At 43.6% G+C, this 22,514-nt stretch overlaps 1 protein-coding gene across 2 annotated transcripts in view; it reads left to right on the top strand.

Annotated features, from left to right (window-relative positions):
• CORO1C (coronin 1C) overlaps positions 1–22,514 on the top strand; it is a 67,654-nt gene that overhangs the window by 16,639 nt on the left and 28,501 nt on the right. For both annotated transcript variants that reach the window (XM_031442919.2, XM_031442917.2), the window contains exon 2: positions 10,527–10,726. In XM_031442919.2, the coding sequence (XP_031298779.1) occupies positions 10,532–10,726 (195 nt within the window). In that variant the 5' untranslated portion in view covers positions 10,527–10,531. The remainder of the gene's footprint in view (positions 1–10,526; positions 10,727–22,514) is intronic.

Below are 22,514 nucleotides of genomic sequence, written 5' to 3'. Positions count from 1 at the left end.
ATCGCTGCACAGTCCACTGCGAAGCATCTGTGAGTGCTTATGGGGACATCAAGTGTCCCCCACCTCTCTTTGTAACAAGTTCCTAAAAGGAGTACCAAACTGTACAGTGTAAAAGCAGGTGTTCTTTTCTTAGAAAGCTTTAGAAAGTATACCGCCGTTCATTGTACGTCACCTTTTAGGCATTGTTCTTGATTTGTAGGTTTCCAGCTTCTTACGTGTGTCCTGTCGGTCTCTTCTCTTGGACAGTGGAGCACACAGTCCTCTGGCTGAAGCCCAAGGGTTTTCAGTTAGAAGCAAAGATTTGTTTCCTTTGCTCTGTTGTTTGTCTCAGGATATTTGAATGCTCACAGCCCATTTCTGTAATTTTTAAAAAAAATTTTCAGTTTTTATTTATTTATTTTTTTGGTTGGGGGAAGTAATCAGGTTTATTTATTTGTTTATTTTTAATGGAGGGACTGGGGATTGAACCCAGGACCTTGTGCATGCTAGGCATGCACTCTACCACTGAGCTATACCCTCCCCACCCCGTTTCTTTATTTTATCAAGTGTGAGCCAAGTGCAGCTGCATATTTAAAAATGGCACCAACAGGCCAGGGGAAGGGTGAGCAGTGGAGGCAGCAGCCCTGGAAAGAGCTTTGGGAGGCATCCATGGCTGACGTGGGAAGGCAGATTGGCTGTGTGATGGGCAGTTTATCTCTGGAAAAGTATGAAAGTTCACGGGGTGAGAAGTTTAACTGCCCTGTACTTTGTGGTCCGAGATCATCGTCTCTCTCTCCAAAGTCCTTTATCTTTGGGTGAGTCACACAGTGTCTCTGGGCTGAAGATGAAAGGCCTGGATCTGATGGCCCTTCCCATTGTGGGCTCCTGTGAGGACCCAGCCTGGACGCCTCTTGGTAGGTCTTGGTTTTCGTTCCAAGAAATGTTTAGAAACCAAACTGATAATGGGTTCTTGAATTGAAACAAAGTGCATTTTTAGATAGTATGCCTGATTCTTGGCATTTTACCTGATCCCTGGGGAGGGTAATGGGGTGAAAGTGTTTGGAAGGCTATAAAACAGTGTGAGTTTTCCCCCTTTATTTTCCCCATTCTTGGTGTCATGATAAATTGAAGCAACCTGAAGACCGTTCCATACTTACAGTCAGCTGTTTTAAGTGGTCAGCAGTTTTGCTAAAAAAGAATTTCCAACACCTCAGTCATCAGTGGAGAGCAGACCGCTCAGCCACCGCTGCTGTGGACCACGCCTGTTGTGTGTCTGACTGCCACACTTGTGCTTTAGGTAAAGCACACTGTCGCATGTGGTCTTTTTTCCTTTCTTTTTAAAATAACTTCTACTGAAGTAGGTGAATTAGGCATATATTTTCTTGAGTGTCTCATAGAAGAATCTGTTAAGGAATTGGATGCAGTGAAAATGATTGGTCAGGTGAACTCTTGAAGTGTCACTAGTGGGTTTTGTTTAAGAAAATTTAGAAGAGCTCAGCCGTCTCATATCCAGAAATGATGAATGTTGAATTTTTGTGTTTAATCAGAGTACCTCCCATATTTGCTTTGGGGATCAGCTTCCCTGTGAATGTGTACTTTACATAGGCTTTCATAATACATTTCCAGCTTAAAAGGAACTTTTAACTGTTGGCAGTGCCATTTAAATAGCTGGTTTGGGGACATTTGTTTCCTCCTCTACTATCCTTGCCACTTTCTATTAAATAACACATCTGATCTCTCCCGTATTAAATAAAAAGTGTCTGCTGTAAAAGCAGCAACTCAGAGGGAATGTGTTCTTTCCCCTTTGGGACATTCTGGAGTCTTCCTGCGGTTGCTACTGGTGAGGGCGCATTCTCAGCCTGCTGAGCGCTTGGGTGACTGACGCCTCGGAATGGTCTCAGCACATGTGCCGAGCAGGATTTTGCTTCTCGTACGGGTTTTCCTGTATGTGTTCCGAGCAGGATGTGTTTCCTTTCATATGAACCATAGAAGTGCATCTGCTGGAATCTTTAAACAGATAACTTCTCAATAAACAGGAAAATGTCAAAATTGCGGTCATTTTTTATGAGATTGATGGAAGTAGACAGAATAGAGAAAATGTAGTAACATTTACTCAGGTGTTTTGAATGTGTTTTATTTGATGCTGTTACAGTATTAGAAACACCCTGCCTTGTCTACATTTTTTTCCTCCTAATGCCCATTTCTTGTATGGCCTGTGAAATACATTTTCTACGTATGACTTAGTAGCCAGTACCACGAGAAGCGTGCCTTTACACTCTCCTACAGGTTGAGAATTATCAACTGACTGTAAGAGGAAAGTTTTATTCTGTGAATGATGTTTACCAAACTTTCCTGTGACGCTTATAAAATAAGTCTTAAACCATAGAGGTAGACTTTATTTTTATAGCTTGTTCTTGGTTAAGGTGTTTACCTGTAAAGAAAATTTTAATCTTTTTTTTTTTTTGATGACTTAGATGAGCTGTTAAATATTGTGCGTATTGGTAGTCAGCTTTTAGATTTTCTTTATTTGAAGCTAAGAGCAGGAATATTTTATATGCTAATTAGAAATTAACATGAGAATGTACATTGGTGCAACCACTATGGAAAATAGTATGGATGTTCCTTAAAAAATTAAAAATAGGACTACCATATGATCCAGCAGTTCCTCTTGTGAGTATTTATCCAAATGAACCTAAATCACTATCTTGTAAAGATATCTGCTCCCCCCATGTTCACTGCAGTATTATTTACAGTAGCCAAGATAGTGGAAACAACCTAAGTGTCCATCAGCAGATAAATGGAAAAGAAAATGTGGTACAGTGGAATATTATCCAGCCATAAAAAGGAAAATCCTGCCATTTGTGACAACATGGATGGATCTTGAGGGCATTATGCTAAGTCAGAGAAAGACAAACACTATTTGTCACTTACATGTTGAATCTTCAAAAAAGAAAACAAAACCAAAGCAAAACAAGGCCCAAACTCAGGGAAGCAGCACAGATTGGTGGTTGCCAGAGATGGTGGGTAGGGGGGAGGGTGAAATGGGTGAAGGAGTCAAAAAGTACAAGCTTCTAGTTACAAGATAAATAGTCCCGGGGATATAATTTACAGCATATTGACTATAAAAAAGAAATTTCAGAGAAATTTACTATGATGGCTGCTGGACAATCAAGACTCTACTCTTAATCCTTGTGCTTGGCCTTCAGTGTCACCTGGAAATTTGGGCAGAGGACACATGTGTCAGTGTTTCTAAAATAGAAGTTTCACCAAATCCCAGAGAGCGTTTCACGATTGGGTCTGCACTCAACCTGCTCTCACGTTGTCTTTCAAAGATATGTCAGTTTTTATTACAATGAAAACCATTCTAGAATAGTCCTAGTCTTACTGGAAATATGGATGGAATGATAAATTGCATATTTTAAGGCCTTGGATAAGGTTTGTAATTCCCAACATTTTGTGGAAATTAAAAACCACGTTGCATTTTCTTCTATCTAAAGTAAGTTTATTTTGAAATTTGTAAACATTTCCTTGGTTTGCCTAGTAAATGACTTATCACTACATTGTCTCCCTCCTATGACCACAAGGGTCCTTTATTACTGCAATAATTGCAAAGAAAAGGCCGTGCAGTTTTAAGAACTGGTACTTGAAAGACCTAATAAGCAGACCGCTTCTCCAAGGTTGAACTCAGACAAGACGTTTAAAATAGTATTTCCTTGGACTTCTGGCTGTGTATTAGTTCAGGATTTCTTCATTTATTCTTTTTTAATATAACTGAACATTAGATTTCTTTACAAAATGCTTTAGTTTTGGGGGGCATGTAATTTGGTTGAAGATATTGAATAAAAGAACTCCTAAGTTTGATGAAATGACAATTTGGAAATTTATCACTGAACATTAAAAAAAATTGGTGAAACACTGATACCATTTGATAATGCAGGCATCTTTCTTGAGAGGAGGAGATTTTTCTGTTTGAGATAGTTTTTTGTTTGTTTGTTTTGGGTTTTTTTTTTTTTTTTTGGAAATTAAAGTGTAGTACATACCATGCTGAGGTGGGACAGCATAAGACTTTGTAAAGGTTCCTTGATAACTGATGCTAGTTCATAAACCGGAAAATTATGCTTTTGGCTCATAATCAGTAGGAAATTGATTTGGGTCTTCCCTTTGGGTGGGGAAACCTATTAGTAGGCTCTTAGATGATAATTGCTGGCATAAATTTATTGGACAGTGCTTACTGTGCTTCAGATTCTATGCTAGGCACTTGTTAAAGAAACAGCTTTATTGAGATATAATTCACATGCCATACAACTCACCTACTTAAAGTGTACAGTTCAATGGTTTTTAGTGTATTCACAGATACATGCAACTGTCACCACAACTGGAGAATATTTTCATCACTTCAAAGAGAAACCCTATACTCTTAAGCTGTAATGTCCTATTCCCCTGCACCCCCACCCCCACACAAGCAACCACTAATTTACTTTGTGTCTATAGATTTGCCTATTCTGGACTTTCATATGAATGGGAATCATAATATGTACTTTTGTAATTTGCTTCTTTCACTTAGCGTAGTATTTTCAAGGTTCATCCAAGTTGTAGCACGTATTAGTAAGTATTCCTTTTTATTGCCAAATAATATTCCACTTTGTGGGTGTATCACATTCTGTTTTTCCATTCATCCAATAGATACCCAACATATGGGTTGTTTTCACCCTTTGGCTATTGTGAATATGCTGCTATGAAAATTCGTGTATTTGAATACCTGTTTTCAGTTCTTTTGGGTATATTCCTAGTTGTGGAATTTCTGGGTCATGTCATAACTCTATGTTTAATCATTTCAGAACTGCCAGACTGTGTTCCAGAGCAGCTACACCATTTTACATTCCCACTACCAGTGTATGAGGGTTCTGATTTCTCTGCATCCTTGCCAGCACTTGTTATTCTCTGGCCTGATTCTAGCCATCCTAGTGGGTATTTCATTGTGATTTGGATTTACATTTCTCCAGTGACTGAAGATGTCCAGCATGTTTTCATGTGCTTATTGGGCATTTGTATATCTGTTTTGGAAAGACACCTGTTCAAGTCCTTTGCTCATTTTTAAACTGGATTGTTTGTCTTTTTATTATTGAGTTATAGGAATTCTTTGGAATTTGGAGTTATAGGAGTTACAGGAAACCAGATATATGTTTTGCAAAAATTTTGTCCCATTCTGTGGGTTGTCTTTTCACTTTCTTGCTGGTAACTTTTGAATCTGTACGAGGGTTTGTAATTTTGATGAAGTTCAATGTATATATGTATATACTTTCCATTTTGTTGCTTGTGCTTTTGGTGTCATACCTAAGAATTCTTTGCCAGATCCAAAGTCATGAAGATTTACTTCTGTGTTTTCTTCTAAGAGTTTTAGTCTTTGATCCATTTTGAGTTAATTATCTTATATGATGTGAGGTTGGGGTACAGCTTCTTTTGTATGTGGCTATCCTGTGGTCCCTGCACCATTTGTTGCAAAGACTCTTTTTGCCCCCCATTGAATAGTTTTGGTACCCTTGTCAAAAATCACTTGACAAAAGATGTGTGAATTTATATCTGGACTTTCAGTTCTAGTCCATTGATTTATATGTCTATCCTTGTTCTGACACCTCACTTTCTTGATTTCCATTGCCTTGTAGTAAGTTTTGCAACCAAGAGTATGAATCTTCCTAATTTGTTATTTTTTCAAGGTTATTTTGCCTATTTTGGGGTCCCTTGCAATTGCATATGAATTTTAGAATAAGTTTGTCAGTTTCTACAAAATTATCTGGAAATCTGATAGGAATTGCATTAACTCTGGACCTCAGTTTGGGCAGTATTGCCATCTTCATTTTAAGCCTTTTGATCCATGAACATGGGATGTCTTTCTGTTTAACACGTTGATCGCCACATCACCCAAATCTGGGTGACAATTGTGTTTCCTCAGGGGTCTCCTCACCCAGATATGGGCGATGCTTTCCTTCATCCAATCATGCAGAATTTATTCCAAATTTATTCTATGCAGAATAATGACATCCCAAGAAGAAATAAAACTGTAAAGAGTTTGAAAATTGAAAATAAGAAAAGAATTTTTTTAACAATTCCAATTATACTGGAAAAACAAACAGATTAAGTATAAGCACATATATTGTTAGTGTATCACATTGCAGTGAAGTGTGAATTTGGTCCCTGCAGGAAACAACCGATCCACCGTGAGCAATCAGCGTGTTAATTGTGTCTTCTTTAATTTCTTTCAGCAATGTTTTGAAGTTTTTAGTATACATGTCTTTCACCTTCTTGCTTAGGTTTGTTCCTAAGTTTTTTATTCTTTTTGATGCCATTGTAAGTGGAATTGTTTTCTTAATGTCACTTTCAGATAGTTTGTTATGAGTGTACAGAAATACAGTTGATTCTTGTATATTGGTCTCTTACCCTGGATCCCTGTTGAACTTGTTTATCAGTGTTAATAAATTTTTAGTAGATTCCTTAGGATTTTCTATGTGTAAATCAAGTCATCTGCATTCAGAGATAGTTTTACTTCTTCCTCTCCAATGTAAATACTTTTTCTTTTTTTGTCTGATTGCCCTGGCTAGAACTGGTAGAACACTGATGAATAGAAATGGCAAGAGTAGACATCCTTGTCTGATACCTAGTGTCAGGGAGAAAGCGTCTTTCACCACTGAATATTGCTTTAAAAATCAGTTTGAAGAAGTTGCCTTCTATTCCTAGTTTGTTGAGTGTTTTTATCCTGAAAGGGTGTTGGATTTTGTCATATACTTTTTCTGTGAGATAGTCATGTGATTTTTGATTTTTGTTTGATTGATGTATGTTACATTAATTGGTTTTCAGATGTCATACCAACCTTGCATTGTGGAATAAGTCCCACTTGGTCATGATATATGATCTTCTTCATATGTTGCTAAATTTGGTCTGCCAGAATTTTGTTGAGGACTTTTGCATCTATATTCATGAAAGATACTAGTCTGGTTTTCTTGTGCTGTGTTTGTTTGATCTTGGTATCATAGTAATACTGGTCTCATAAAATTTGTTTGGAAATATTCCCTTTTTTGTGAGAATTTGTTAAGAATTCATATTCATTTTTTAAATATTTGGTAGACTTCAGCATTGAGGGCATCTGGACCTGGGCTTTGTCAGGTTATGTCTTTAATTCTTATTATAGCTATCATTACCTTCATCTTATAGATGAGGAAACTGAGGCTCAGGAAGATTAGTGGCAGAGCTGGGATTTGAATCCGGATTACCTTATGTCAAGTACTAGGATGCTAACAACAGCTGGCATTTATTGTGCAGTTAGTTGTTTCTGACCATCCAGGGTACTTTAACAAAATAATCGGGTACAATCCCATCAGCAGGTGCTCATTTAGTGATCTCTTCAGATTTATATGTATTGTACCCATTTCCAGATAGAGAACCTGACACTTAAGAAGTCAGTGACTCGCCCTGGTGAACCATGGCCTAGAAGTCAATGGTACATTGTGCTCCTCACTCACAAGGCTGTCTGACTCTCAGTTGCTTTTCTCTATTGTGTGGAGAAGTAGCCGTGCCACGTGTGGACAGCAGAGCCCAGATCAGGTTTGACCTTGGATTTGAATGGCCTGGCCCAGTCAGCACAGCACTGCGAGCCCTGGCTTTTCTCTCTCTCTGCTCCGTAGCTAACAGTGTGCTCCGTGGTTGTAGCGAAAGAACCTGTATGTCACTGACTTCATGTAGTTGGGATGGAAGCATGTTTAGCATATGTCACTACGTACAACAGGGAAGTGACTTTGAAAGGTATTTTAGTGTGTGAGCCAGCCAGCAGATTTGTGTGATAGCTATCAATGAAGACGTGCAAAAGTACTTATTTATATTAATGTTCACATTATTGGTGAGATTATATGGTATTCTAGTCTATTTGGGTGAAGAGGAAAAAAAAATCTTGATTTTTCAAGGTAGAGGCTTCCTCAAATATCCATTCTCATTGAATAGTGAGGCGCACACACACAAAAGGCTGGCCTGATGGTGCCTGTGTGCGCTGGGGGGCTGGCTGAGGGCCGTGAGGGCTGACCTCCTGCAGGGTGGGGCAGGTGCTGTCTTGGCCTGGCAGCCAGTGTCCTGGGAGCCCCCGGAACGAGGGGCTGGAGGCGCCACCGTACAGAACCAGGTTGTCAGCGTGGCACCTGCTCGTACCTGCGCTCACCTGTGCTGGTGTCCCGTCCAGGTCATGCTGCGTGGCCTCCTGGGGCAAGTGGGGGGCGGGCCTCAGATTGTGCAGCACTGGAGGGGCAGGGCTGGGTGTCTGGCTGCCCCTGATGAGGCTTTTAGACAGTTTTCTCTGCAGCCCTTCTCCCATATCCCTGTCTTTGGAGACACAGCTTCCTTTCTGAGTGCTCGGCGGTTTCACAGTGGGCCTGGCATCCTTTTGTGAGCCTCCCCTCCCGAGACTCAGCTGAATGGAGGAACCCCCACGTCAGTCAGTTACACGTGCACGACAGCCTCCCATCTTCTGCGGTTTCATTGTCACCTTTGCTCTCTTGTGGGCTCCTTTCCAGTGTCCTTTCTCTTGTCCTTTGGTGTTTATACCTGCTTTTATTCCTTTACTGTCATTTTATTAGGACTTCAGGAAAGAGTAGAGGTCAGTGCCATTTCTGTTTCTTTTGTAAATTACCTCTTCATGTCCTCTGTGTAATTTCCTATTGGGATTTTCATGTTTGGACTCTAAGAACTTCATGTATGAAGGGTATTAACTCTTGGACAGATGGTGCAGTTCTCCCTTCTTCTGCGTTAACTGACTTCTGAAACGCTTGCTGGAAGGTGATGGCAGGGATTCCAGCCTCTGCTGACTTGTGCAGATGGCCGGGTAGGGAGGTGGATCCTGAGACCAGCCGGTGGTGCGCTGGCTGTTGTGTGGATGTGCTTTTCTTTTGGTTTTCATCACCTCATGGACGCTGTCTCATCTCCTCCAGCTTGAGCAGTGTTCATCTGTTTCACAGATGAGGGAACCTGGCCAAGGGGAAGCGAATTGTTTGCCATCTCCTCTCCCGAGTCCTCTGTGTCTGGTCCCGGTGGTCAGCTGGAGAGGGCCGGCAGCCGCGGGCTGAGGAACACACGTCCTCACCGGCCCGCCGAGGCTTTGTAGCCTCGGCCCAGCCACATGCCCTAGGCTTGGAGAGAGGCCACTTTTGCACATGCCTCAAAAGGGTAGGAGGAGGTGCTGGCAAAACTGACTTCTCTCCTTCTGCACTTAGCAGTGGGCCCAGAGCCACAAAGAAGAGAGTTCGGGGGAAGCAGTTAGCAGCAGCCCGACACGTGTCACCTGCTTGGCCTGATTGGACAGGTGTTAGCTCTCCTCTATCCTTGGGGATCAGGGGACTGATTTTCAGCTGAGTTGTGAAGGTTTGACCGTGTTCCGTTTCCTCCTGTGTTTTTGGGTGCCTTCTGTCCTCACTAGCATGAACAGTGTGTCCTGCGTTAGCAGACGGGAGAATCGCATCGCCGTGTAGCCGGGGAAGCTGCAGTCAGGTGGGGCCTGCTGAGCCTAAAGCCTGACGCTCTCAGTGCGCATGTCTGGTGGACAACCTAGTGGAGTTTGGAGTCAGGGACGACCCCTGACAAAGCCCAGGAACACTAGCTTGGTGTCACTTCCTGTCTCCTAGGTCTTCTGGTTTGCTTGGGAAGCGGCTGTGGTGAGTGATCACTTCTGACATGAAAACTCATCCCAGTTTTGTTCCCCTCCCTGAGTTTTCCTTTTCCTCTGTGTCACTGCTAGCGCCATGATCACTCCAGGCCTTTCTCAGGCCCAGCTCACTGGCACAGCTGCTTCCCTAGCCCCTCGCTCTTAGTGTCTAAAATTTCTGTTACTCTTTTCCAAGACCTGACTTTTGACCCATGGGCTCCCTTTAGTGAGCCTCCTAGTAGCAGTCAGCTCTGGGGGTTTGGTTCTGAGTTGCTCTGATCATCCTGCCCACGTTGGAAGGCTCTCGAAGACAAGGGTGGTTTGCTTGTGTTGAATTCTCCACTGCACAGAGTTGGTCTGGTGGAAACCCTCGTGAGCAGGCACCATTCTCAGACACCAGAGTGCTGATGTCTGGGGAAAATGCTCAAGAACGGAAAAATTACCTTGGCAGACGGAGAAGAAAGCCACTGTGTCATGTTTGGGGAGGGGGGGTGGTTTCTTCAGCTTCAGATCCAGCAAATAACTTCATATCTATAAAAGGGGAGGGTCAGAGTGGATTATTTTTCCATTTCCACCTGACTACTTTTCCTTCATTCTTTACCTTTATCTTTTGAAATTAAAACGGATGCACTGTTTCTGGATCTTAAATTAGGAATTTTTCATTTCTTTGTCATTCCCTCCGTGACGCATTTTGCAGCTTTCTCTGGGTATGTGCTGCTAAAGGAAATTCGGATTTGCCATTTGGCTATTTTTTCGGCGAGCAGACAGGATGCCATACCATTCTGCTTTCTTCTGCTTGGAGCGTTTTGTTTGTAAAAGTAAAACTTTCCCCTCTGTGCATGAGTTCAACATAATCTTTGTTCATCCACAGACACAATGAGGCGAGTGGTACGACAGAGCAAGTTTCGGCATGTATTTGGACAAGCGGTGAAAAACGACCAGTGTTACGACGACATCCGGGTTTCTCGAGTGACCTGGGACAGTTCCTTCTGCGCTGTCAACCCCAGATTTGTTGCCATAATCATAGAAGCGAGCGGGGGAGGAGCGTTCCTTGTGCTCCCTTTACACAAGGTGAGTCATCTGACTTTCCATCCTGTGGAACACCCCCTGGTAATCGCTGCTTGTTCCATGATAAATTGATTTTGGAGATTGATAGTTCACCGAGAATTGTGTGATTGCTGGGACCATTAGACTGATGTAATTGAAGTTAAGTTCCACATGCTTTACTAACCGCATCCGTCTCTTTCTGACAGAGAATCATTAAACAGAATGGTGAACTCTGTTCTGGGCGTGCCCTCTATGGATGAAAAAGAGTCTTTTAATGATGCTGTGCACATGGGCAGGCACAGGAATTTTATGATTTGGCTAGTAGTCACCCACTTTTCATAAATGTTTTTCCAAAAAGCGTAATTTTAAAAACAGTTATATTTTTTAATGAGCAGAAATGTTAAAGATTATAAGATGATCTCTTTTGTCTGTGAAGTCATGAGGACTGAGACTTTCTGTTTTTCTTTGTGTCTGTTTTTGAATGGTAAATGGGATGAGAGCTCAAGAGAATGTCCCCAAACAATGCAGATTTCAAGTCTGGGCAGTAGCAAGTTTCAGCCTAGGATCTAAGCTGTGTTAACAAGCAGTGGAAATAAAAGGATCTTTACTGAAAGTGTTTCCGTGTGACCTTCAGCCTTGGTGGGCTTCCTAGTTCTCCCTTCTCCTGACTTGATCCTTCCAGATAGACCCTCTCCAGTGTGGGGGAGAAGATAGGAGATTTGTGATTTTTCTGACCGTTCTTGAAAATGGTAGATGAAAACCTGCAGTAGCTTTAACAGGAAAGCCCAGAATTGCAAACAACAGTGGTGGTGGGGTGGGGGACACTGACGAGAGAGAGACTGGAACGAGTCACTTTCTAGTTAGTGTTTAGGAGGAAAATAAGTTGAGTGAGTCCTGAGCCCGAGTGATGAGGGCCCGGTGCCGACGAGGATGCAGTGTTGGATCACGTTACAGCTGTTTCCACTCTGCTGAGAACGGTGGGTCTTCCCGAGTTCTCGCCGTGCGTGTTAGGGCATGTCTTATCATAATGGACCATGGGATTCTCAAAGTGGTTACAGTAATGTGGATTTCTGTCAAGGTACTGTTTCCTATTGCATTTTGGTGTTTTTTCCTTGTGAAAACTTCCAGTTCTCTTAAACTTTTCACTCTCTCAGATGCTCGTGACTGACTTGTTTTCTTTGAACATCGGATTTGTACGTCAGTGGCTGAATTGATGTGATATTACACAATAGGACCATCTCACGACAGAAATAGGAAGTGGATGCCTTTGGGTAATGAACTTAATATGTGTTTCCAAATGTACCCGCCTATGGCACAGTTGTTGATTATATTTTAAAGGAGGAACTTTTCACTACATTGAAATTAAAATTTCTAGTCAGATACTTTTATTTTTCTGGAGAAAATTGCTGTTTAGTGGCAAATAACACATTATACTGTTCTAGCTCTACTTACCTGGTTTTGGAGTGGGCGGTTTGAATTTAAGGCTAGTTGCATTTGGTCTCCACGACTTTTTGGTTGATTTGTTCAGCAAGAGCTTGGAGCACTGCAAACTGGACTTTACAGTGGTGGGTTTCATGGTGGCCAGCTGAGAAGCTGCCTCAGCTTGTCAGCCAGGATCGGGCACAGAAGCACCATCATCTCTTTCGGAGTTAAAGAGCGATAAATTTAAGGCATTTTTTTGCTTCAAAAAAATGGATCAAGCCAATTAAGAAACCCAAAATAAACTGCCGAATGGCTAATCTTCTGATTTCAGACAGTTCTCTTCCAAAGGCTCCACATCCACAAAAGGCCCTGTGAGTCCTTTTTTACTTTTAGAAACCAGGGAAACAGAGTTCCATTTATTACCATTTCAGGGAGACCTGTATGCAGTTCCTAAGCTAATTGGATCCTTTTTTTTTCTTTTACTGCAGGTACTGGGGATTGAACCCAGGACCTCGTGCATGCTAAGCGTGTGCTCTACCACTGAGCTAACTGGATCTTATGCTTTGGTTTCCCCTTGCATTAAGTGGCCTACAGCTAATACGTAGATTTGGTGTTTTGTTCTTTAATTAGTGTGTAGGAATTAGGACAGGATAAGTTGCTTCAGAAATTATCATGTTTGAACAAAGTATTGGTTTTCGGAGGAGCCTGCAGGGTCTCTCCCAGGCTTATAATTCATTCTGTGTGGCTTTGTTCCTTGAATGTTAATTTTTGTTGGAGGAGGTGACAATGACATCAGCCCAGTGGCAGCCATTGGAAATAAGGTCAGTACTTGGGGTTGTTGACTTTTATAATTGACAGTTTCACCCTTACTCTGAGGGATTTTCGGGTATTAAAGTGTGTGTGTTGAGCTCTTAGGGTTAGTGTGGTGGCGAGGAAAGAACACAGGTCTGGGAGCCGGGGATTCAGTCCTGACTGGGTCACTGGCTTGTGGTGGGACCTGAATGTGTCACTCTGTCCTGCTCTTCTGTTTCTCTGTCTGTAACATGAGGGGCTGCATATAAAAGTGATTTTTTGCCTTGGCAATTCTAGGTGATCTCAGAAGTACTTTGCCTCTCCTGTGGTTCTCAGTTTCAGCATGATTTCTAGTGCAACCCAAAACTCAGCAAAGGAAACACTGTTGTTCCCTTTTTCCCCTCCCTGGTGCCAGCACATAACTTTGGGAAGTAGATGCCTTTTTACTTGTGGCTGCGTTTCCGCCAAGGCTGAGCCTAGCAAAGTGGTCTGTGGCCCCTGTAGACAGTTCTGTGTCTTGGGAGCTCCTGTGGCATCCGCTGTGGTGGCAGCGCCTAGCTAGGTACCCTGGAGTGTCAGGTTGCACCCCTGTTTTCTTTTCTTCCTAAGGCCCTGTCCCTTGACTACCTAGGCTGCTGGAAAATAGAACTATGTTCCATGTTGTCAGGAAACCTACATTTCTTCCTGCTTTATAGGGCTGACTGCCCTCTTGATACCTCTTTCCTTATAACTTTGGTATAATAATGAATATTTGAATAAGGATCGTAAGTTTTACGTTTTTACAGATGCTATCTCACTGTTTATACAATACAAAGTCTTCATTGTTCGTTGATGGTTCACATGCAGTCGGTTGGTTTGATCATCTGTAAGCTGAGTGTCTGCTGGGTGCAGGCATCTCTGCCCTCCAGGGGCACCGCGTCTCGTTTTCACTGTGCTCACTCTCCTAATCCCCAGAAGCTTGCTGGTACTTCGTCTCCCCATTAGAAGTGCAGCCTTGAGAAATATGTCGGGGACCCTGAGTAGCTAGTGAACCCAGTAATCCTAATACAGGACTTTGCCCCGGAGAAGAGGTCCTACAACTTCAGTGTCTTGGCAGCTATGAAATTGTTTTATAATGAGGTGCTGCTTCTGTTTAAAAGCAAAGAAGAACCCAGGGAGGGGATAGCTCAAGTGGTAGAGTGCATGCTTAGCAAGCATGGGGTCCTGAGTTCAACCCCCAGAACCTCCTCTAAAAATAAATAAACCTAATTACTCCCCCCCACCAAAATAAAATAATTAATACAATAATTAATAAATAAAATATTTTTTAAAAAGTGAAGAACCAAATTCCCACATAGAACATGAAGTGATGCTGGAAATGAAGACTGCAGAAAGTGATGCTCTAGGTATGTTTTCGGCTTCTGTGTGTGTTGATAGCAGTCCGGGATTTCTCTAAACGTGAACTTTAGGAGATGGGTATGGTGTTTAATAACTATCTCAGAGACTTCTGGTAATGTTCCCTCCCACCGCCCCACCTTCTTTTCCTGGCTTTAGTCAGCCAGGTTGGTTTTGGTGATGCTTTGGAGGCTTTCTGTACATATTAATATTGAATATGTGTGAATTTTTTTTTTTTTGAAATACAGTTTACAATGTTGTGTCAATTTCTGGTGTACAGCACAGTGCTTCAGTCATATAGGAACATACATATATTTGTTTTCATATTCTTTTTCACCATAAGTTACTACGAGATATTGAATATAGTTCCCTGTGCTATACTAAATATGTGTGTATGATTTTAAGATATATTGTGACTTTTTCTGCAAGGCTCCCATTTGAAACATGACCTTCCATGAATTTCTCTTCAAAGCTAGTTAGCGCCAGCAGTAAATAGGATTTACTGCAACCTCATGAGGCTTGTGGTTAGATTCTGGGAGAGTCGTGGTCTCTGTCTTCCAGGACTTATAAATGGAAAGAGTAGTAGAGACAAACGCATTAGAACACGTACGCAGCAAGAGGTAGGCTTAGGGATGAGTATATGTTTATTTAAGCATATGGATTATAAGGGTTCTGTTTGGGAGGTTCTGTTAGAGAAAATGGGGTGTCACTGGAAGAGGAATAGGGAAAGTGCTGAGCCCCGAGGTGGGGCGACTGAGATTAGCACACCTGATTCAGGAGTTCTTTTGTAATGCTCCCACAAGCCGGGGCACACCGCTCTGTCATGACTTTTCAAGGTGTGGCTTAGTACATTTTCTTATTCTTTGGTCTTTTGGAGGATGAATAATCGCAGTCTTGCCTAGCAGAAATTGGCTTTGTAATTCTGGCTGTAAGGGTTTCCCCCTACAACCGAACAAGGTACCTTGTCATGGGCACACAGGTCTCGGCCCCCGTGCCCTCCACCACGCGGGCACAAACAAGTGTCGCCATGCTCGTGGTGTGGGGCTGAGCGTTCCCAGCCCCGCTGTGGACCACGGAGGCGCATACCAAGGGCAGCATCTGCGGGTGGGCGCATGCACGTGCCTGCCTGGATGCGCTGAAACTTCAGATCACAGTGGCCCTGGGTTCAGCGGTTCAGGGAATTGGTTAGAATTCTGTGCTCTTGAGCTCTTAACACCCACTTGGGTTGGAAATTGGAGGCTCCTGTCTTCCGTAATCTCTTTTTCCCTTCCTCTCTTGAGTGCTCTTACTTGGGAGTACTGGAGTGATGGCTAATTTCATCTTCCCGATAATTACCTCGAAGAGCCGCTCTGCTCTGGGCCATGACGGGGCAGGTGTGGCCAGGTCTCTCTTACCCTTTTGGGTCACTGTCTCCTCTCCTTCTTGGTGTAGCTGTGCAGTGCCTTCTCATACACAATTATGTTTCTCACTTAGATTTTGGATACTGTGTGTGGGAATGTTTGGGATCTTGCTTTATTTATATCTGTGAACTATCCTTTCAACTCATTTTGCTTTCTCAACTAGGGTTTTGTGAAAGCATTCAGCGCTACAGAAAATCATGTCAGTGAATATTTTCTTAGTTCTCTTAAGGAGGGGGACATAGCTATGCCTTCTAGATGCATGGGAAATTAATTCATCACGTACAGTAGCTGCCAGAACTCAGGTTGAGAGTGTTTTTTGGTCATATTTATTGAGAAAGAAATCTTGATTCATTTCAGTCAGTATTCTAAGTGCTGTTTCTTACTGTTCAGTGTCCAGCTTAGATTTTACCTCTGATTCATTAAGACAGTGGAAGTCATCCTTTGGATTCCCTTTAGCTGCTTGTCTCATGCCTCCAGTAGCACAGGCTGCATGATCACATTGTGATACAGTTATTTTCTTAGCTGTGTAACAGATCAAGGCAGAGTGGTTGGAATTACATGCTTTTGATCTCTTGACATTCACTTGAATGGAGGGTGCAAACTGGATGGCTGTTTGTATGGTAGCCCTTGATTAAGGTTCTGCAAGATCTTGCCTTGCTCTTAGGGTGGCAGCCTCCAAGACGGCCTCCTGTGGTTCTGACCTCCTTGTATTCATGCCGTTGTGTGGTTCCCTCCCACATTAACTAGGGCTGACCTGTGTAACCACTAATATGGAGGAAATGATGAAGTGTGGCTTCTGAGACTTGGTCATAAAAGCATATTGGCTTCCACTTTGCTTCTATTTGGAGCCTCCATGTTGTGAGGACAGCTCTGTGGAGAGGTCCATGGGGTCCATGCTCCAGTAGTCAGCAGGAACTTACCGACCGCGTGAGTGTGCCGTCTTGAAGGGGGATCCCGTGGTCCTGGCTGACACCCTGACTAGCCAGAAACACCCAGATAAGCTGCTCTTGATCTTCTGACCCACAGAGACTGAGTGAGATAAGAAATGTTTATTGTTTTAGGTAGCTAAGTTGTGGGGTGACTTATGAAGCAGCAGTTGATAACTAAAACATGTATAGTTGACCTTTGAATGACACAGGGGTTAGGGGCGCAGACCCCCACACAATCAACAGTCCGTGTGTGAGTTTACAGTTGGCCCTCTGTATCCGTGGTTCTGCGTTCTTGGATTCAACCAGCCTCTGACCCTGTACTGCTTATTTATTGAAAGAAATTTGCACTTAGTTCAAACCTGTGTTATTCTAGGGTCCACTGTATTCTCAGATTATAGTGCCTGATTTGTAATGCTAGATCACACAATGCATAAATAAATAATTCAAACCCGATTCTAACCTAAATTGTAACCTAAAAGGCCTTTGGGTACTTTTAAGCACCCTTTCCACCTCTCCTTAAAAAAAAAATTTTTTTTATATAAATAGATAAATACATGTAGATATATAACATTCTTTAATAAATCTTAAGTGAATAATCGAAGATTCAGTATAGTAGCAAGAGAAAGTTACGTTGTACAGCAGGGTTTGGTTATCCTGTGTTCTATGATATTGTCATATAACCTAAAAATGTGTTACAAGGTTAGAGTCATGGTCGTCTATGTAACTTCAAATTATGTTATTGATTTTTGAGGGAAAGTCTGGAATCTTAACGTTGATGTTGGGACCAAAGTGATTTTTATTTTCTTCTTCATAATTAATGACCTGTACTTTACTCAAAATATTTTACAATGAATTTATTACATGTAAAGATTATTTTTGAGAAGTATCATCAGTAATATTACCAGAGCACATATAAAGGGCTAATTGTTGCTGAAGTAAAATCTAAAACAGTACTTTAAAAAATCCTGTCCATTCATTTACATCTTAAGACGTTTGAGCTCCTGCTCTGTGCCAGCAGCTGTGTTTGGAGTCTTCCTCTTTAAAAGCTTTGCTAACAGTTGACCTTGATCTCCTCAATAGGGAGTTTTGTCTGCTAAGCTCCTCTGGCACAGCGATGAGAGATGGGTTCTAAGATGAGAGATGGGTTCTAACGGAGGCTCATGTCAAGGAAGACACCGGGGAGAAGGTTCTATAGGAAGTTGGGTTTCTCCGGCATGTAGGAGCCAGGGGTGAAAAGCAGAGGAGGAGCCCAGCTGGCTCACTAAACCGATGGGTTAGAAGAGGGGCTCTGTTCCCAGGAGGGCGCAGGATGTGGTGGGAACCGCGCCGCCTCCCGACCCCTGGACCCCTGGGTCTTGGAAAGGGCTCATTTGGTGTTGGAGAAACAAAATGTGTGGCTGGACGGGGACTAGGAGGAGCTGAAGGACAGCTTTTTGGTAGAAGAGACACATACTTCTTGGCTCTTTTTTTTCCTTCACCTCCAGAGGTAAATAGTGCGGAATTGGTGTTTTCCTTCACCGTTATGTGGAGAAGAACAGGATAAGCACTGCTCTTCAGGATTATTGTTAAAACTGGATCCACATAGAGTCTCTCTGCTGTTTCATCGTCAGGAAAAGGCAGTCACTTCGTGTCATATTCGTAAAAATGAGACTCCACAGTGACATCAGAATGTGCTTGGAGGGTCCCCTTCATAAACAGTGTCGGTTTTTGCAGGTGGGGGTTTGCCGTCAGAGCCCTGTTCTCCAGTCACAGGAGTGGACTGAGTGGTCGCCCAGAGCTGTGGGGTCCTTCGTGGATTAGAACCTAGGCCTCTGAGTCTTTATTTGATTTGTATGTGTATATTTTTGATTAATATTTTTTCCCTGAGTGTAAAAGTTTTTTGTTTTTTGTTTTTTTAATTGAAACTGTGGTCTAACTGACACTTAATCCTTCGCATTCTTTCTCTGGGATTAGAAGGCTTAATAACAAAAACACTGGCTTGTCCAGGCTCTGATTCTGGCAGCTTGGAGAATTGTCTTTAAGGTTTGGAAAGTCCTTGGTCCCTGCCGCGCCTTGCGAGGAGACAGTGAGAAGGATGGAGGCTCAGCGGCTCACGACGCTGGGGCCTCCTGTGAGTGGCTGGCTCTGCAGCTGGGCCTTCTCTCGCGGACTCGTTCAGAAGGAATGGCAGCCTCCCGACCGTGCTTTTCTCCAACCCCCAGGCACTGCCAGCACCTGCCGGAGCTGCATTGGCTGCGCCTCCCCCTTACTGTACGCTGCTGACAGGCAGTTTCCCTTCCCACAGATAGTGCTGCCCCATTTTGGGCAAGGGTGTCAAGGCCAGTAGCCTTGGTACAGATGTGGATGTTTAGCGCAGGGTAGCTTTGGGGTGATGGGCAGCGGCTTTTATTCAGTGCCAGTGTCCCGGAGTGCCCTGGGACGCCCATTCCCTCCCTCCTGAAATAGATGCTGTCTGCTGCCCAAGCACCTTAGCTGTCCATTGTATGGGCCGTGAAAGGCTGGGAGGCAGGGGGGCGATGGTGGAGGATGCAGGGGAGGGCACCAGGTGCAGAACAATGACTCCCAAATTATGTCACGAGCTGAGCTGCCAGCCCCACGAGCACTGCTCGGCCTCATTACCACATGAAGTGCCACAGAAGGGCCTTTTCATTTTCTCCCCAGACTGTTTTCCCCAGTCTTACTGGGGGTGGGCTGGGGAGGGGGACACCCTCCTCACTCACCCCTAGTTAACAATGGAGCACAAAGTCCCGGCAGAAGGAACCTCACAATGTACCCTGGGGCTATTTTTGATTACAGTGAGAGGCTGTGACTCAGAGTGTGCCCTGGCAGATGACGGCTCCCCCCGCCCCCCCCCCCCCCGCCCTTCCCCTCCCCCGCCCCTGGAGATGAGCAGGCAGCCTGTCCTTTGTGCGTTTCCTTGGCCGGCCTCTCCCGCTGCTGCAGTTCACTGATGTGTCCACAGCAGCCGGCCCACAGGCCTGACAGGGCTCTGACAGTGGTTTTTACCATATATGGCCATCAGAGCTCTGGGCTGTCAGCCGGCCAGGATAATTTCCTTCCTCTGCTTTGATTGGCTGCATGGCGGCTCAGAGAATGGTGGGGTCTGGGAGTGTGTGCTGAAGGGAAGCCACTGAGTCAAGTGCAAAGAACGTTTAACTCTTTCCTGGTTTTCTGGAGCGTGAGTCCGAGCTGAGCACACAGGCAGGTACTGCTGGCAGAAGCCCTCTGTGTATAAACATGCTGACACCCCAAGTAGGGGAAAGCGGCAAAGAGCAGGTTTCTGAGTACTAGTTACTGTAAAATAGACTCAAGCTTCAGTGGACAAATTTCTGCTGCCCTAGTTTGTCCAGGAGCCTGTTTATGACCATAAGTAGTAAACGTTCTGCTCTCGTCAGGTTGGGTACCTTGCTAGTTAGGGGTGGGGCCTGGGCTGAGTCCAGGGAAGGCAGAGCCAGGAGGACAAGTGATGGAGCACGGGTTGGCTTGCTCAGAGGAGCGGGGACTTGGGTTTCCATTCTGGCTGAGCTTTTAAGTCCTGGGTAAGTGATACGGGCTACTGAATTGGGTCTCTACACTGGTCCTCCTGCTTGTTTACAGCCATTGCAAGATGTGAGCTGCCTCGGCCATACATCCCAAGGCATTAACCTAACAACACAACAACAAAAAACAGACTTGTAATATTTTTCTGTTTTTCATCCCCACTACAGACAGGGAGGGTGGGTTTTGGTTCTGAGGCCTGTGGGTAGAGCAGTGCAGAGCTGAGATTGGAAGGGGTAACCTTGGAGCTCCCTTGTCATTCACGGTGAGTCCCATGGGCAGCGTCTCCAGTGTCACTGGAGATGACCCTCAGTGCAAGGGGCTAGGCAGCAGTCACTCTCCTTTCTGATTTGGGTACTGAATGCTTTGTTTTAATTTCCTGTATTTGCATTTACATTAATAGTTCTTTTGCTTTCCAGCTTTTCCCTTCAAGCAGAATTTTATTTTGACTAGGTTATACCTCATCTTGGGTTCCTAGTTTTTGTTTGTTCTCAGACCAGACGGATCATGTGGAATTACTTGTCTGCAATGATGAGGTTTCTGCTTTGTAAATGTTTTGTTAAGTCAGGAAGTTAGGAAATAGAGCCTCTCCATTCGCTGTTGCATATTTAGGCATGATTGAATAAGGGAATGCCAACTCTTCCACTTTTTTGCTTTCTGATAATAAAATACCCATAGTTTTATAGTAGCTTTTTCAAGTTCTTAATAGACTTTTTAAATGGTCTATTCAATATTAAACCCAGCTTTTAGAGAGGAACTGTGATGCCGAAATGGTTGGCTTGGTGTTTTCTCTTGTGCCCATAAAGACTGTTCCCTTTCGCCCCCAGGCAGCTCAGGGCCCTGCACAGCCACATTGCCTCTGCCTGGCAGCTTTGGTTGCTAGCCTGCTTTACAGGCCCGGGTAACTCAATCTGTATGTCCTGTTCCAGGGCGCCTCCTCTTACCCTCAAGGGTGGCGTTTCTGGTTCCCTTAAAGTAAAACCTCCTCAGAATGTTTTATTCTTGGGTCACGAGCTGTCACTGTCAGTGACCGGCCTGTCAACAGGTCCTGTATTGTGTGCATCAGTCTTCTGGTCTGCTGCAGGAGTCACGATAGCTCCTCCCCGTGGAGGAACAGGGCCTTCAGAGGTTTCAACAGAACATGTATCCACATAAATAATACTGTTCCAAGAAGCAGGAAGTTGGGGGAAAAAAGGAAAACCCACTTCAATAGATATCCTTTTCAGGCTCCTTTGAACTCTGCACAATGTGAATGGAGCCCTTATGCCTGGGCTGCAAACTTTTCCTTTGCTTCCAAGCACGTGTTTGACTTACCCATTCTTCTTGCTGAGAGTTCAAGAATTTTCAGGCCAGTAATAAATTATTATCCATGCCTTTGAAAAGATCTTTTAATGTAGGGACAGTATGATAAGTTGTTGAACTTTGGGCACGTAAGGTGATTTTGATCAGCATTTTTTCCTACAATGAAAATGTGTCTGAATAGAAAGTAGGCATGAACAGTCTGGAAAATCTTTGTTCCTTGAGTCAGGATGGGGTGGGGGGCGGTTTGGGCCTTACATCTAAGGGTAGTGTAGCCATTCTGGATAATAATCATAGGTTATAATAGTGGATTATAAGGTGACTAGATAATGAGAAGACTACAGATTAGAAGTTTGGAAAAAAGTTCTGGGAGCTGCCTGTGCTGGACTAGCTAAGGGAGACGGCATAGCCAGCAGAACGCAGCTCCCGGAACAGTTTACGAGTATGTGATTGAACTCCAGAGTGTACACTAGAAAGACATTGTGCGTGGGATACCTTGAGCATCTTAAACGGAAATATATGATTTTGGCTGATGAAATTAACGGGTGTCACCTTTTGACACCTTGGGAGTTTGAACTTTGTGGAATCATATGTTAGTCGGGAGGAGAAAGCCTGCCAGGTAAGTGTTAACATGGCTTTAACCAAATTTTACTTTTGGAAGAAACTGGTAATCATTAGACTGTTCCTGCTCAGCACCAGTTTGGTAGCCTCTTCAGCCTAATACTGAGCAGGCTAATGTGTAGATCAAACAAGTATCGTGTGAGGGCTCGGACATCCATTAAGAATAACCATTCGGATGATCTTTTATACAATGTGTAGGTCATGTTGGAAGCATCCCACTGTTGTATTTTGAGAGTGTGGGAGGGTGAAAATGTCTGCGGGTACACCCACAAATACACCATGAGCTCCTTGAAAAACACATCCCATAAATGCTGGAGAGGGTGTGGAGAAAAGGGAACCCTCCTACATTGTTGGTGGGAAGGTAGTCTGGCCCAGCCATTATAGAACACAGTATTGAGATTCCTCAAAAAACTAAAAATAGACTTACCATATGATCTA

The sequence above is a fragment of the Camelus dromedarius genome, chromosome 31 (assembly GCF_036321535.1).
Source record: "Camelus dromedarius isolate mCamDro1 chromosome 31, mCamDro1.pat, whole genome shotgun sequence".
Classification (NCBI taxonomy): Eukaryota; Metazoa; Chordata; class Mammalia; order Artiodactyla; family Camelidae; genus Camelus; species Camelus dromedarius.
Note: the sequence above shows the minus strand (reverse complement) of the source record. Positions and strands in the feature narration are given on the sequence as shown.